This window comes from Grampus griseus (assembly GCF_964374135.1).
Source record: "Grampus griseus genome assembly, chromosome: 13".
Taxonomy (NCBI): Eukaryota; Metazoa; Chordata; class Mammalia; order Artiodactyla; family Delphinidae; genus Grampus; species Grampus griseus.
This window is the reverse complement of record NC_139007.1, coordinates 31,940,207-31,958,640: the sequence shown is the minus strand read 5'-3', so window position 1 is coordinate 31,958,640 and position 18,434 is coordinate 31,940,207. Positions and strand designations below refer to the sequence as shown.

General features: G+C 33.5%; 1 protein-coding gene across 1 annotated transcript in view; it reads left to right on the top strand.

The window, feature by feature from the left end:
- Positions 1–18,434, top strand: part of ASCC3 (activating signal cointegrator 1 complex subunit 3) — a 333,359-nt gene that overhangs the window by 185,330 nt on the left and 129,595 nt on the right. Inside the window, exons 15-18 of the mRNA XM_082669278.1 lie at positions 6,354–6,545; positions 6,853–7,077; positions 13,959–14,078; positions 16,795–16,959. Of these exons, the coding sequence (XP_082525404.1) occupies positions 6,354–6,545; positions 6,853–7,077; positions 13,959–14,078; positions 16,795–16,959 (702 nt within the window). The remainder of the gene's footprint in view (positions 1–6,353; positions 6,546–6,852; positions 7,078–13,958; positions 14,079–16,794; positions 16,960–18,434) is intronic.

Here is an 18,434-nt window from a genome sequence, read left to right as displayed (position 1 = left end):
TCCCTTGTCAAAAGATAAGCCAGGTATTGGTTTATGCTCCTAACAATGTAAGCAGGTCCACTGATTAACTTTATAACTTTATTGAATGATAAAAATTGCACATACCAAAGATGAGGACTCTATAATATTTTTTCCGATATTGATAAGGCATACATACTCACTAGTAATTGTGAAAAAAGAATGGTATCATTTGGGAGAAACTATTTGCCTCCTTCTGGTTAAATTTTAGTTTTTATAATGACTGTTAAGTTATTTCTTCCTAATGGATTTGAAATAATCCACATTAAAGCGGACCTTATCAAAATAAATTACCTCAGAAGGCTTACAAAGGTCACTAAATTATTTATGCCATTTCTTATTGTTCTTTCATGCAGGGTTTGTAACTGAGCTGAAGGTCTTGTGTTACTTCTGTATATTTTTTTGTCTTATGGAGAACAAAAAACTAATTTGTTTCCTTTTAATATCTTCAGTTACTTGCTGTCAGTCTTCGTTCTTTAATCATGTATTTGTGTTAGTTTGGAAGTCAACTTTGGCAAGTGGTTACATTTTATTTTAACCTTATTCATTTTAAAAAGTACTCATACTGATTTTCTGTGTCATAGGTAGGAAAAAGATATGTAAAGTCATGGAAGGAAGCTTGGGGCATGCTTTCACTAGCGGAAAAAAATTTAGTATCCTCTGTGTGCTAATGGATTCTTAGCAGTTGTCCATTCTATTCTAATTTTACTGACAATAAAGCCATGTATGGGAAGTTCACTTGTGACAAGTGGAAATATAAAGACTGAGGAAAACAAGTTTACACAATTCTTCTGCTGCACACCTGACTCCCTTTACCTTTCACAGCTGGTGTTCTTTTGTGCTGAATTTCCATGTATAGAGATACTTTATCCAGTGAGTATAGTATTGGATCTCAGATGGCTTTCTCAGAGAATCCGATGCTCTGTTCAGACAGTGTGAACAGGGTGAATTATACCCCTTCAGTCCTGCAGAGGCCAGCAAAGCCCAGACTCCAGGTATAGCTCACGCTGAAAAAACAGGTGGAAAACAACTACTGTTCTGATACTTGAGGAAGCAGCAGGCATCTTATAATAAGTTTAGCTCCATAACTCATGGTCTTAACCATCTTTCTCCATTGATTTCTCCAAATAAAACTCCTATTAAAAACCTTCTTCCATTTATGTTTCTTTCAAGGGAAGGTTTTATACAGACTGCCATTGTGTGTGTCTGCATGTGAGTTTCAGTATGAAAAAATTGGATTATGTTAGGCACACTTTTATGTCTCATACTTTTTTCACTTAGTAATACATCATGGAAATCTTTCCAGATCAACACTGAAAGATCTAATTCATTCTTCTAACAACTGCGTAGTGTGCCCCAGCGTGGACATTATCTTAATTCATTTGCCCAGTCTGTCTCGATGGATACTTTTGTTGTTTCTAATTATGTAGTATTGTAAACAGTGCTGCAGTAAACATCCTTGCTCACACTCTTGGCAGTTGCAGTGATGTCCACTGGGAAAATTCCTGGCAGTGGAATTTATTTATCAACACGGTACATGCATTTAAAATTTTGGTGAATGAGTGGTCCTGAATTGCCCACTGAAGAGATTGTTCCAACTTACATTTCCTGGAACAGTAACTTCCTCCCACCTAACTTTGCCAGCACTGAACAGCGTTAGAGTTTTTGAGATTATGACAGATTAATAGGCAAAAAAATGGTACTTCATTATTATTTTGACTGGCATTTCTTTATGAGTGAAGCTGAGCATTTTTCATATTTGCCATTTAAATTTCTTTCTCTGTAAATTGCATGTACTGTTCTATGTGTTACAAACATTTTTCCTACTTAATCTTTGATTTTTATTTTTATTAATTTATGAATATTTTTACCATAATGAGATTTTTTTCAGGTTATTTACAGTATTTGGGCTTTGTCTTACTTATAAAGATCACACTCACTTCATCATGATTTCCTCCAGCCCTTTTTTTTTTTTTTGCGGTACGCAGGCCTCTCACTGTTGTGGCCTCTCCCGTTGCGGAGCGCAGGCTCCGGATGCGCAGGCTCCGGACGCGCAGGTTCAGCCGCCATGGCTCACAGGCCCAGCCGCTCTGCGGCATGTGGGATCTTCCTGGACCAGGGCACGAACCCGTGTCCCCTGCATCGGCAGGCGGACTCTCAACCACTGCGCCACCAGGGAAGACCTACAGGTTTACTTTTAAGGATGAACTTCAGTATCACTTCCAAGAAATAACGTTTATCTTTTAGTTGAGTTAGTGCATTGATTTACAGATTAAGTTAGTGAGAATTGGTATTTTCACCAAACCAAGTTTTCCCATCTCAAAAGCAAAGCATTTCATTTCATTTCTTGAATGTCCTTCAGCAGTATAATAATGCTTTCTTCATGTAGGTGCTACCTATTTCTTGTTTTTTCTGTTTTTGACGGCTTTTATAAATGTGCTATTTTCTTCCCTTTTATTTTCTAACAAGTTATTGTTTATATACAGAAAGACTTTTTAAAAATATTGATTTGGGGGACTGTCACCTTTCTGAATTCAATCATTATTTTAGTTAGTAGTTTTTAATTAATCCTCAGTTTTCTAAATAAATGTTTATTTCATCTGCAACTAATAATTGCTTTGACCTCTTCTGTTCCAGTATTTCTACTTTTTATTATTTTCTCATGTCTAGTTCCATTGTCTAGGACATTGGTAAGCTGATTGTAAACATCTTTGCCTTGTTCCTAACTTAAATTGATATACGCCTAATGTTTTATGATTCAGTGTGGTTTGAAATCGATGTTTCGTCGCCTCTGCTTATCAAGATTGAATGTGGTCTTTTGTGAGATTTCAGTGCCTGGAGATGATCATACATTTTTTCTCCTTTGACTTATTAATAAATATGTTAATATATTTATAGGTATAGTGCCCTTGCATTCTGGGGTTTAATTTACTTAGTTGTGGTATATTGTTTTAATGCACTGGTGAATTCTGTTTTCTAAAACTCCTTACTATTTGGATTAATATTCTTAAGAGAGATTTCTCTATTGTATTCTGTTTTCTGCTGCTTTATCAGGTTTTAATATCAGTGCTATTACACTGCCTCTGTAAGATTAATTTTTAGACTTCTATTTCTGTGCTCTAGGGCCTCTTAATAACACTAGAATTAATTTCTCTGTAAAAAGTATGAAAGCCTAGATGTTAGATAGCCTTTACATTTTCTTCCATTGCTTTTATTATAATTTTCTATCACTTTTAATATGAATGTTAGTAACATTTTCCTAGAAAATCATCTGTTCCAAACATGTTTAATGATGGAATATATTGAATTTTTCAGAATACTCTTCTGATTCTTTAAAATTGTGATGTATTTCTGAACACTTCTTTTTCACATTACTGATTTTGTGTCTTTGTGCTTGTGCTGTTGTGCTCGTTTTCCACTATGTATCTCCTTTTAATTAAAGGCTAGACAGTAAATATTTTAAGCCTGCAAACATATGATGTCTGTCACACTCCTCAACTCCCCTATTGTAGCTCAAAATCAGCCATAGACAATATGTAAACAAACTGATATGGCTGTGTTTCAATAAAACTTTATTTACAAAACAGGCAGTTGGCACATAATTTGCCAACTCCTGCTGCCCAGTAATAGACATTGTCTATTTTTATTTTTTTCTTTTAAAATTAGAGTTTTTATGTTTACTTATCAATTTCACATCTTAAAAATCAGATTCTGTTTTAACTTTATTAGGGCATTTCTCCTTTTTTCCTTGGCTTTGTTATATATTTTGTTTTTATAGATTTCTGAATTAGCTGCTTGATTTACTTATTTATTATATTCTTATTTAGTTATAAAAGTATTTCAGGTATGATGTTTTCTGAGAGCACAACTTTACTCCATCCTATAAGTTAGGGATGGGGAACAGATCAGGGGGTGCCAGGAGTTGTAAGTGGGGAGGGTTTAACTATAAAGGAATAACAAGAGAATTTAAGGGGGGGTAAAGGAACAGTTTTGTATCCTGATTATTATGGTGGTTACACAATTTGAACGTATGCCAAAATTCGTAGGACTGTACACCAAAGTGGAAAGAGAATTTTACTGTATGATAATTTTTTAAATAAGATTTTAAAACATACTCATCCCTGGGCCTCCTCCCCAGGATTTCTTGTTTATTTGTCCTGTGAACTAGGCTAGATCACAAATGGCAGATTCAGGTTCAAAGACAGTTGAGAATGAACATCCCAGTCTTATTTTAAGATTGTTGTCACTTCATGTCTCTAATGAATCAATAAAAAAGCAATGCACATAAAGCAATTATACTCCAATAAAGATGTAAAAAAAGTATTAAATATGCTTCATAATTAAAAAAAAAAAAAGCAATGCACAGAATGTGAGCAGGAATAGAGACAAAGGCGAAGTGACTCCTGGCACTTCTTGGTTGCTTACAGAGAACAAGCTGGTTGAACCCACCTGGTCAGAGTTGGAGGTGATGTGTCAGCACCCCATGATCTACCTGCTACATTATAAGAATATTTTTCACCGCAGTTACATATTTCCTGCATTCAGCTTCTTACTATGTCATTGGTGTCACAAGCCAAGTCTTACCTCAACTGGATGTTGACTGAGAATCTGCATTTATAACAAGCACATCAGGATATTCCAGTGCAGGGGTTCACGGACAGCAGATTCACCCAAAACAAAGAGCCATCCAGCAGTATGATTTTTTTTCCGTCTGTCTCCAAGCAGTATTTTTTAGTTTCCTCTGTTAGCTCTGAATGTTCACTCATGAATATTAGCGAATAAATGAAGTAGGTGAAGTGTTTTTCCTTCTTCTACTTTGACCCCACTAGGGAGCTCTGTTATATACTAACAAACACTCCATAACGTGGAGCCCATATTTATGAGACCGACAATAACATACGTCTGAAAAGATGGAAGTTAAGGCAATATGATCCAAATGTAGTTAATAATAAAGTATATTTATACAATTATTTCTAAGAGGCTGACCACACGGCACAAAAATGAAATAATACCCTTCCCTTGAAACTTAATGAAGATAACTTTTTTGTGTATATGTGTATTTTGCTTGGGACTCAACAAGGCTCAAAATTCTAAGTTGTTATTTACTTGGCTGGCCACTAGATGGTGGGGTTTGTTAATGTTTTCCCTTCCATTTTATATCTGTAGCAGATTTCATGGAGTGCAGTTTTCTTAGATCATTTTCTTAGTTAATTATTATTAATTTAGAAGTTTAAAATATTAAGTGACCTTAGAGATAATCAGTGTGACTGTACTAGAACCCCATTCCCTGCCAGTGTAGTGCCCCTTACGTGAAAACTGTGGAAAACGCTGTTTCAAAAGAAGCTATCAAGATGTTGATCGTGAAATTTTCAGAGCAGTAGCAAATAAGCGCAGGATGTGATGCCCAAACAGAAGCTTTGACTATATGAACACTTTTGTTAATCCATAGTCTTTAATTTTGCAGAAAAAAATTTCCCCGTTGTACAGTGAGTCGTCAGTGAATTTTGTAAGATCTGCTGTGGCACTCATACAGATTGCAGATAAGTGGACCATATCCCACATCTGAGGTCAGACCAGGCCAAAGAACAGACCTCAGAAGCGAAGTTAGTATATTCAGGGCAGATGTAAAGTTGAGGAGCTAAGACAGGTGACCGGTGCCCTCCTGTTAGAGATCAGCAGGAACACAGGTGTTGGGGAAGCACAGTTGGGTTTATTGGCTCTTACTATGAGAAGGAGCGCATGTCCCGTGGAACCAGGGGCATCTCAGTTAGAGGGAAAGGCTTCCAAGGCAATGGGTCTGGAACAGAAAGTGTAAAGACCCTGAGGCAGGTGTGGATTTGTCAAAAAAAAAAGGGTTGGGGGGCACTTAGAGAAAAAGCCAGCTCTTGTGTCTGGCCTGAGTAAGTAAGTGAGGTTCAGGAATGGGAATGATTTCTGTAGGTCTTGCATCCTAAGGACTCTGGCCTTTACTCTGAATGAGTTGGAAGCCACTGAGATTTATGCTTATTTTTAATAGAGTTTTTTTTTGAAAGGATAGGAAGCAGGTAATACTGATTGATTGCAAGAAGAGGACACCTGAGTGAAAGAGACACTTGCTTTTACCTTCTTTCCTTTTGGATTTTGTGCCATGTTTAGGGTTACCTGTTTTTTAAGATAGAAGAAATAAAATTTTTAATGATTTTGTATAAAACATTATATACTAAGACTTAGTAAGACCTTAAGATACTTAAAAATAATTCTGTGCTCTCTTTGATAAACTCATTCAAGAGACGATAAATAACAATTGCTTTTAAATGCTAAATAACACTTTTATGTTTTGTTGATATCTACTCTAGGTGCAAAAGTCAAGAAATAAACAAGTACGAGAATTATTTCCAGATGGTTTTAGTATTCATCATGCAGGAATGCTTCGGCAGGACAGAAATTTGGTTGAAAGCTTGTTTTTTAATGGGCATATCAAAGTCCTCGTCTGTACAGCTACATTAGCCTGGGGTGTCAATCTTCCTGCTCATGCTGTTATTATTAAGGTGAGAGCTTACCTTCCTTTGCGCATGGATTTGTGGTATCTTAAAACAAACCTGTGGATTGATTTATTTGAAAATATTGATTTGGCTGCTTCAGTGACTTTGAATGTTATTTATATAAGGTCAGAGCTATATTCTCCAAAAGAATCTAGTTTATATTGTGAAAATTTAACGCTATCACAGATGATGAAAGGATTAGTTAAAGTACACTTTTGAGATCTTGCCATATTTGCCTAATTTCAGTATTCAGCTCATCAGGATTATATTTGTGTGTGTTTATGTAAATTTTTATTAACTTTTCCTCATCTAGGGAACACAAATATATGCTGCAAAAAGAGGCTCCTTTGTTGACCTTGGAATTTTAGATGTCATGCAGATATTTGGTCGAGCTGGAAGACCACAATTTGACAAATTTGGGGAAGGAATCATCATAACAACCCATGATAAACTCAGCCATTACCTCTCTTTGCTCACTCAACAAAACCCAATTGAGAGTCAGTTTCTGGAAAGCCTTGCAGATAACCTAAATGCAGAGGTAAGATCTAATGAGTTAAAGGTTGGAATAGAATCATCAGCTTCAAGAATGACCAAGAAAAATAGAGTTTGAGTTGATTGCTATTTCATGATATTTAATAATACATTCTATTTCATATGCAGTCATAAGACACAAGAGGTGGAATGGCAATATTATTGATGAGTTCAGAGCAATATAGAATGCAAATGATTAACTGATAAGAACTCATTGCTTAAACACTATACTTTTAAATCATGAGGTTTTGTTATAGGACAGAAATCTAACCAAAGCTATACAAACTGGGGAAACAGACATAGCAATAACAACAACTATATTTGTCCTGCATTTCAATAAAGTTTATTATGAAGTATTTTATAAAGTTTTTATAAGGTTAATAATGCTCTTCTGTCTTAGATCATTTGATTAACTTTGTTATAGAAAATATGATTGTTTAAATTGAGCTACAATATTATAGTTTATTTCATGTGTGATGTGTGTTTGTGTTAAGATTTTGTTTTTTGTTTTTTTTACTCAGGATTACTTTTATTGTTTTAATTCTAGAATTTTCAACCATAGCAACCATTCACAAATAGTTATAGGTTAGCTTTACATATAAAACCTTCCAGTAAATACTCTGGAGAAGAGCAAGCACATATGAGTTTAGTCCCTATACTTTAAGATCTTAAAATAAAATTATCACAATAACTTATGTTGACCACCTTTCTGCCATTGTGTAAAATAATATTTTTGTTATACCTTTCATTTTCAGAAGTATGTCTTTAAGGCCAAATTTTACTGGACCCTATCAGAATTCTGAGTGACATCACATGTTAGGAATTCAGTTAGGCTCAAACATTTACATTAAAAAGCCACAGTCAAGATAAACCTTGACATTTTAATAGACTACTAAAAAGAAAATTATTTCCTTTTCTTGGAGGTACAAACATAACACTTTCCACTAATAAGTCTCCGTAGATAAGAAATTAATGTCACAGGTGACTTGTATAGTCACCATTATTGTGTTAAGATTTAAATAGCAGACCCTGGAAGCCTAGATAACATCTTAACTGGTAAAGAGGATGAACATTCTTAAGAGTCTGTGTGTCAAACAATCAAATGAGGTTTTGCTGTTTTCACTGCATTTTTAATTGTTGCTCTGTCATCCAGCACTTTCCTACTTCTTTCCTATATCCCTTCTTACCATTAAAGTTGACTCAATTTTTGAAAGTAGGTGGGATATAACTATTAAATAAATGAATAAGTGAAATATTTGAACTGAAATATTACAGAAATTTCACTTATATTCTATTCATGTTATTTAGAAGACTTTTTAGAGGATGAAAAACACACTCAGTATGCAGTTTCCTCTGTTTTAAGGAGTATATAGTCCAAAAGGGAGAAAAAGACACAAAAACACAGTGCAATAATGTTGGTGAGTAATAAGTTCCAAAGAAGGATTCAGTAGAAGGAGAAAATACTTTTGGCCCCAGCTTATCAGGAAGGGCTTTGTTCATGAAGGTGGTAAATCTGGGTTCAGAAGATTAGGTAAGGTTTAGGAGATCTAGTTGGAAGTTAGAAAAAAATCATGAAAGATGCTGGTTTCTAGTAGCATAATTACAAGAAAGTGAAAATGATTAGGAAATGAATTATGATATTAGGCATATCTCCAAAGGAAATATATCTCAGTTTCAATCCTCATTACCTACTATGATGGTATGGTGTAAATAATTAGGTCTTGGCCATGGGTCACCAGTATCTATGATGGATTAGTCTAATGTACAAAGATAGTAATAGTAATCCTTCAGTGGACTGAGGATGCACAAACCTGCTGGGTGCTTTTTGTATATTCTCTCAGTACTGCTACTAAGGAGATATTATTGTCCTCAGAGAGATAGGTAACTGACCGAAGGTCATTCAAGTACTAACCTTTGGAGCTAGTATTCAAACGCAGGTCTTTTTAACTACAAACTTAGTCTTCTTATTATAGCCTAGATTTCTGATATATAAAATATAGTAACTTAAAGGTGAATACATTTCTCTATATTAATCAACCTACCATTTGCCTTCTTCTAAGACCAGGACTAAATATTTTCCAAAATGGTAGTAATAATTTATCTGACTTACAATAAAAAGCAAGGCTGTTTTTTTTTTTTTTTTTTTTTTTTGCAGTACGTGGGCCTCTCACTGTTGTGGCCTCTCCCGTTGCAGAGCACAGGCTCCAGACGCGCAGGCTCAATGGCCATGGCTCACAGGCCCAGCCGCTCCGCGGCATGTGGGATCTTCCGGGACCGGGGCACGAACCCGTGTCCCCTGCATCAGCAGGCGGTCTCTCAACCACTGCGCCACCAGGGAAGCCCAGCAAGGCTGTTTTATACAATTTTTCTAGAAAAGCATTTCAAGAAAGACTACATCTTTGTAAACTTAGAATTATTTTCCTTGATAGCTTTTTGTAAGTGGTAAATTAAACACAAAATGGTGATGTTTTTATACAGAAGACACAGGTGAGTAAAATACTTCTCTGGTCTTCAAGAAATTCTTTTTCTTAGGGACTATAATAAAATAAATGAAACTATTTGGTCAAGCCCTGAGAAATTAAAAATCAATTGTAGCCCATAGATTCACCTCATATTCATAAAATACTTATTAGGGTTTGTCATTTTCAGAAATGTCAACTAACTGTAATGATAATTCCATTTAATGCCATAAATGGCGTTCAAATAATGAAACATATACCCTGAAATTTTTAGGTAATATGGTGACGTATAGCCATTGCTAAAATTTCTTTATCATATTTTGTCTACTAGACTAGCTCCCATTTAAAGTAAATTTTCTTCTTAGGGAAACAAACTCCCTTAAATTATAGTTGAGTGTGAAATTAAATTTGGTAATCTGTGGAAGCCAAGTGTGAAATTAGTTTATAAAATGAATGTGTGCTGTGCTCTTAAGGTAATGGATTTTTAAGTCTTTAGACTCCGAAAATCTTTGCAAGACTGTACAGCAGCAGTGATCAACATCAAGGTCACGTTAGATTAGGAATGTTGCCCATACTAATATCTTTGATAACACTAGTTTAGAAGAACTGGAGAAAGTATCATATTAAGGTACCATTTTAATGCAGACATTTTATGAGACATCTTTGCTGATTGATGCCTAATGGGGCTGACTCCTGAATGCTAATTAATGCCAAAGCTCACAAGTCCCAGCCCTGTATAAAGCCTCTTAATTTTGCACTGAGAGAAACACTGAAGCATGTTTGAGGCTTATTAAAATTTATTCAGCAGACATTACTGGGTATTGTTTCACAGTTTCACCTGTGAAACCGTTCTCTCATAGGTGACATTAATTTCTTACCTATTCTGTGCCAGTCCCCTATGGTCCATACTTTAAAATGTATTAATCTTTCTACAATCTTACGTACATTCTTTATTCAGAGTTCCTCCCATCTCCGCAGGACATAGTACAAACACTTTGTCCTTGGATTTAAGGCCTCAGCAGTCTGACACCTTCCCAGTTCTGGCTCTGGTTACTTTCCAGCACAGGTCTTCTGCTCTAGACAGTCCCTTACTCTACTCACGTCACCTGTAAAGCACCAGTCTTCCCATGTATAAAATAGGAATAATATCACTAGATTGTTGTGAAAATTTAACGGACACCTGTGCCAAGTTGTTATTCGGTACAGAATTGTAGCAGTTACATTATCTTATAGTCCCTTTATCCTCAGCCCCAATCATACTTACTACCCGCACTCAAATTTTAGTGGAATAGGTAAATGAATGGTGGCATAAATGGTGTTTTCATAGTTACTAAAGGGGTTTGTGTATACATATGTATTTATATACACATGATTATTATATTTGCTTGTTTAGTTTTATATGATTTCAACTAACTTTTTGAAAAACACATGCAAATAAACAATTAAGATAACCTTAATGACTAAAGTTTAAATAGGTAAATTAGATACAAAGTGATACTTTGAGCCTTACTTCTAAATTACCAGATTTGGGGTAGTTTTTTTTCCCCCCTCTTTTCCTTAGAGCGTAAAGCTGTATTACACTATATACTAATGGCACTTTTATAAGTTTCACATGTTAGGTGTTTTTCTTTCAAAGCATTTTTGAATAGGTATTATGTCCTAGGCACTGTGGATAATGGTTTCATAGATGTCATCTTAATTCGTTACATGTATACCACCTATAAGACTACAGACTTCCTGAGAGCAGGAACCATGCTCTATTTATTGCCATATCCATTGTACTTTATACTTTACATAGTGCAGTCTTGTTACTGACTTCCTATATGATTACTGAGATGAATGAATAAATTTCAGAGAGATACTGTGAAAAATACTTGTTTTATAAAAGGCTCCTGTACTAAGTAGCCACTAGACCACAAATATTTGCAAGTAAATTTTTGTTTTTGTCACTAGGTGGCATTCAAAGATTAATCTCACAATATAATGTACCATTATAAATTTACATTCATTTTTCTGAGTAGTCTTTTCCTTTTTGGTGAACATTTGGGAGACTTGCATTACTTGATCCAGTTTTTGGTACCTACCTACTTCATCTTTTCCTTTATTCTTCTCACTACCTGGCAATAGGTAATCATTATTAATTTACTGAGTCTGATTTTGAAAGTATAATAATAGCAAGCTTATTTTATCCTTTATAAAATTTTCTACTCTTAGGAGTTGTGTGGTGTTATTTTAAAATATCTATAAGTCATAAGGGGATTAACACAATTGTGCTGTCAAATAATAGAATCACAAATGGAGGACACTGTCGGATTTTTAGCCATATCATCAAACTAGTTTCCTTTGCCTAAGCAGACTAGAAAATGTTTAACTGTGTTACTTGTTAATATTTAGGAAGTGTTGTAGAACTAACTCCTTAGCTAAATTTTAGTTCTTGTTACTCTTTATTTTGTGGAAACTCTTACAGTTCACATTTTAGGAAGTGTATGTTTACTTATATTGTGGGTGGTTTAGTCATTTGTAAGTACATTAATGTATTTACTTATATTGTGGGTGGTTTAGTCATTTGTAGGTACATTAATGTAAATTTATTTTTTCCAGCTTTATGAAGATATAATTGACATGTGACATTGTAAGTTTAAGTTGTACAATGCAATAATTTGACACACATATGTATTTGTGAAATGTTTACCACAATAAAGTTAGTAAACACATCCTTCACCTCACATAATAACCATTTTGTTTTGTTGTTATGATGAGAGCATTAAAGCTCTACTCTTATATCAACTTTCAAGTACACAGTACAGTATGATTAACTGCAGTCACTATGCTGTACATTAGATCCCCAGAACTTACTCATCGTATGCCTAAAAGTTTGTACCCTTTAACCAACATCTCCTCATGTCCCCTACCCCTCAACTCCTGGCTACCTCCTTTCTGTTCTTTGTTTGAGTTTGATGTTTTCAGATTATTTGTATAAGGGAGATCATACAGTATTTGTCTTTCTCTGTCTGACGTATTTCAAGATAGTGTAATTTTTAAAGTAGAATCTGCCTTACCATTTATTTACTTTTGGTCATTTTTTTTTTAAGGGCAAATAGTATGGTGTAATATTGCTATATGTCATCTTCAACTAACTAAAGATATCTAAGCATTCTCATACCTATTTTACAAAATTAGTTATACAGAATTTAAATTATAATATGGGAATAAAGCAAACATTAAAGTTTATATTTTCTTTACTATTTAGTACTAAAATAAGGGGATTTATTTTTCCTTCTTTTCTCCTAAAATTTGGTTATTTAGGTGGGGGTCATCACTTCTCCTTTGATTAAAGTATTAAGAGGTTAAAAAAATTTTTTTCAGTTACAGATTCAGGAAAAATTGTTCAACTGTGAAGTTTCACAACTTGGATAAATTTGTTAATTAAAATGAACACTCTAAGTATAAAAGCACAATGACTGCATATAGATCCAGTGGCTAAAGAAATGTATTTTTAAGAAAACTTTTCACTGCAATTCTGGCTTAAGGTCATTTTCTAACAATTCCCTTTATTACACAGATTTTATATGTTATTATTGTGTTTTAAAATAATTAACCTTTGGTTTCATTAAATTAGCATGTTATAAAGCTACATTAAAATGCTATGTTAAAAATTATATTTTCTTTCAGAATATAATCTAAAGAATTACCGTGTTTATTATAATTCAACAGTATAAATATCTGTTTTTTCCATAGGTTGTTTTAAGTTTACCAATAAAAAATTAAAACCACTCCCTGTTCTTGTATGATCTTTTTAAAGTGTATATATTATTAATATGTATAAATCCCAATAAAATATGATTTTGTTTTATGCAAAAATTACTGCATTTACCATTGTATTTACATTATATATTTATACTAGCTATGCTGCAAATGGGTATCTTTAGAGGAAAAAACTACTAATGTTATGCTCTTTGTGATTTTGGTAATGACAGTATACAAAATCACAACAAAGAGGGATAGAATCAGCAATATTATGTTGTTTTGATTGTGGTGCAGTCACATTTAAAACTGTCAGTAATGTTGTCACATAAAATGAAACCAAAATTTAAAAGAAGCAAAATGAAGAAGAAAAATTAATGAATACCAAAATGTTTATAATACTATATGGAATTAAATTCAAATGGGAAAACTAATCAAATGCCATAATAATAAGTAAAGTTTGGGAATATAGCATTTCTAATGTACTGTTCTCAATTAAATGAGGCAGGACTGATTTTTAATTAATTGGAGAAACATCATGTCCAATAATTGTGCTTACCTTCTTTTAAATACAGCATAATGATGTATTTTAAAAACTTAACTTTCAACAAAATGGTCTTTGATGTAACGTTTATATTCAACTTTAACGCATTAGTTTAACTTTCGTTATATTTTTGATTTGCAGATTGCTCTGGGAACAGTTACTAATGTGGAAGAAGCAGTGAAGTGGATAAGTTACACTTATCTTTATGTACGGATGAGAGCAAATCCATTAGTGTATGGCATCAGTCACAAGGCTTATCAGGTAGAAAACTCATTTACTAAAAAAAGTCAGACCTCCTTTTTAGTTCTGTAATCCTTTCATGATATGAGAATAAATATTTGCTACTTCTGCTCATCTGAAAAGATTTAGGTACCTGGAAGAAAAACAAAGAGCTTTAATCTTTTTTAGAAAATACTAAGGAAAATTAAATTTGTCCCTGGTAATTATTTCACTTTCTTTATATATCTTTTCCACTGATCTTTATGTTATTATCAATTTACTGCTCAGATAAGTTTCCATTTGATATTAGTATCTTGCTATGTTTTTTTAACTATATTTTTCAAATTTAGTTTTTAGAATAAACCAGACATGAGGAAACTTACAAACCACTTTTAATGATAGGCTTATATTATGTACAGTATATTCTTCTTACCAAGTCCTTCTAAGCCTTTGTTGCTAAATTAAAAGATAGCATTAATGAGTTACTATCTTAACAGTTTGGAGGCTGGATCAGTTCTGCTGTGCACATAGACTGAGAATCAGATGCATGTGGTCACAGCTCTTCCTATAAACTTCACAGCTCTGTGGTCCACATAGCTTACAGATTCTGTGAGATCTTGTCTTTTCTTTAAACTCTGCTTTATACCCTGTAAATGCTTCCTAATTACAGGTAAAATCCAGTTGTTGTCTAATGAAAATACGATTTCACCACCATCATATCGATATTCATTAGTGTTAAATCAAAATTAGCAAAGAAGTTGAATTTAACTTGGAATTATAGTTTTCCTCTATTTACTAATAATGATAATTTTGTATGTGTGTGTGTGTTCCATTTTGTATCAAAGCAGTTGCCTATCTTTTTTTTATCTTTCCTTTTCATATACAGTAACTTTGACCATGGGAAAATTGAAACTTAAGATTTAGGAGGGAAAAAAAGAAGAAAAATAGCAGCAGCAACTAGTTATGAAGCTGTTCATCTGAAATCATTTGGTTTTTATACTTAGGTTTACTGTAGATGGGGGAATTCAACTACCTTTATTCTTCTCAGTTAAAATCTGTGCTAATCTTCAGATCGCTCTCAGTTATAAAATGTAGGTGTATTGTAACCTGTACCTTTATAAATTTTAAAGAATAAGGCACTAGCTATTCTTCCCCATTTTTTTTTTTTTTTTTGATGTACGCGGGCCTCTCACTGTTGTGGCCTCTCCCGTTGCGGAGCATAGGCTCCAGACACGCAGGCTCAGCGGCCATGGCTTACGGGCCCAGCCGCACCGTGGCATGTGGGATCTTCCCAGACTAGGACACGAACCCGTGTCCCCTGCATTGGCAGGCGGACTCTCAACCACTGCGCCACCAGGGAAGCCCGGCACTAGCTATTCTTATTACAAATGTGGGTTTTGTGAAAAGAGTCAATGGCACTATGAAAATATTCTGAAGGGGTAAAGGAAGACCAAACACAACATGTATTTTTTCATGGGCTAAGGCATATCAAATCTTGGGACAAGATAAACACATCAGTTGATTTTTGTTTACGTACCAGATTAATATTGGAAGTCATTTTTTTATAATTTTCTAGTGTAAAATGTGGGTTTTTTTCCTTTCTGAGATACAAAGTTTTATAACCTTCACAGTTCAGATAATCTTACCTTCTTATTTTTTTGACCTAAGTGTTTTTATTTTATTACTCAGAAAGAATGTGTAGCCACAAGACTCATGTGAATTAACACAGATCATGTAGTTTAATTCTTTTTAATGGTTTAATAATATGATTAATAAAATGGTTTCATAAGATGAGCCTGAAATATACAGTATGTTACCTACAGAAAGTGTTTAAGACTTTTTGTATTTGCTAATGTGACTGGATTCCATCTTATTTCCCTACAGTTGATTTTCCTTTGTCTCATTATGATTTGCTCATTTATTTTAGCTATATTTGATGCATGAATAAGCTGCCATAAAAATCTAAGTTAGAACAAGTGGTAGGAGTATTAACTCATTAATTGATTTCTAAAGTATTTTATACTTCCCCCTCCCCCCTTTAAAGGTCATACTTCACTTTATAGCTATAATTATATACATATATTTATATACACACACACATCTTAGTAACAGGAATGTTTGTTAATATCTTGTGTTAAATGTCCTTTCTGCTTAGAAAAATACTGTAATAATTTCTAAACTATTCAGAGATTCATTGTCAAATTGATTTTACTCTTTGCTTCTATTACCATTATAGGCAGAATGGGTTTTCCCATCAACAGTTATAAAAACTGCTAGAACACTAAAACCATGCTTTTGAAAGGATGACTTTTAATTTATTTTTGTATACCTTTATTTGAACGGAGGAGAACATTCTCACTATCATTTCTTTAAATAGGACTGTGGTTTGATATTTTTAAATTCTTATTTATTTTAGTGTGGGAGGGAGAAAGCAGTGATTTTTTTTCGTGTATCTAATTCCTAATCCTTATTAATCTTAACAATTATAAGACTATACAGGAATTTTAGATTCTAAAATATTACTATCTGAAGATAATATACAGATTTTTAGTTAATTTTAAAGCTTTCTTTACTTAATGGAATAAAGTATTTTCTAATTATGTCCTATCTTTTAAAAAAATGCATTCTTTTAAAATTATAATAAAAAATGTATACTAACTAAAGCATCAACAGAAAATTTTAATTTCCATAACAGGTATACATTTGCAAATGATGACTCTCTGAAGAATTATTCAAGTGTTTTTTTTTTTTCCTGTAGATTGACCCAACATTAGCAAAGCATCGAGAACAGTTGGTCATTGAAGTTGGACGGAAACTAGACAAAGCTCGGATGATTCGTTTTGAGGAACGAACTGGATATTTTTCCTCAACTGATTTGGGTAGAACTGCCAGCCACTACTATATTAAATACAGCACTATTGAGGTAGTATACTGAGTGGAACAAACAGAATAATATGTTTGTCTTTACATGCAAATACTTTCTAGACTTCAAAATATAGTATTCATGCAAAATAACAAAAGCTACTAATAGAACAAAGTGCATTTGACTTTTATGAATTCAACAACATACACTCAGTAAAGATAAGAAAAAAAATAGAACTATAAATATTCAGGACCTTCTTGCCATCCCATTCAATGAGTATATCCCAAGCAGTAGACGCACCCAAACCTAAAACCATTGAGCACATTGGTGAGACCTCTGGAATGAGTGCCTGAATGATTTAAAGTGGGGTCTGATGGCTAAATAAATGAATTTAAATGAATAAAAAGTTGAAAAATTAATTGCAAGTTATTGAGAAACACTGACTAAAAAGAATTATAAAAACTAATGAAAATATCAGGGCACTGAGCTGTACTATTTGGATAATCGAAGAGATTTTTCAAAGGTAATTTTTACTACACAATTGTATCCTTGCCTGTTACCTTTTAATGTAATCTTATGTAAGGTAGGGAGCCACTATAATATCTACATTTTAAAGAATATATACTTGTCTTCGTGTGTATTTCTATACCTACGTATATACCTTCACATATTAATACATGAGAAAACTTAATAGTGATTACCTGTGAGGAGAGGACTTAAATTTGAAGAGAGTTGGATTAAGGTGAATTTTTACTCTTTACTCTTTTTATAGAGAGAAAGTTTGATTTTTTTATGTTCATTTTTATTTTTGTTCTTAAAATTGTTTTTTAAATGAAAAAGTAATAGAAATCACTAAGATGAAATTTCTTCAGAAATATGAACACCAAGGCCTATATGAAATCTGTGTTGTACTTATTTAACATGTGCTTATTATGCAGATAACATGTTTCAGAAAACATTTTCACATGCATAATAGCTTTTCCTCATCTTGCCACACATAAATCTTGTGTTTGTACAGCACTTTAGGTTTCTTCAAAGTCTTTTAACATATATGACTCACAACCATGATCTGGTAGTTCCTCAAACCAAAACATTTTCCCTCTCCCTCTGTTGCTGCCATCACCTACTCATGTCAACTCATTTTGTCCATTAAGTTACCTTTCTCATTTGTCCACTTGGTAGTGTGTTGCTGCCAAACTACATCTTAAGCCTGTTTGCAGCTCTCTTTCAGGGACTGTAGCCTTTCTTCAGCTTTGTTTTTGTTTTGATTTTTTTTCTTTCCAGTTTCCTGAATTTCTGTATGCCCTAACTAGCAATGTTGTGATGTATTTGCCAGAATCTTAAGTTACATATTTTTAGTTATTCCTCTCTGAATTTTATGTGATATATGATCAGCTTTAAGTTGATGAATGGTGCAGATTTACATATGCCCATGCTGAAAATGAGCCAGGACAAGAATGTTATGCTGAACATTGTTTTAGATATCTGTTGTAAGTTTCATTAACTGATTTTATAAATCTTTTTGCTTCTAAAGG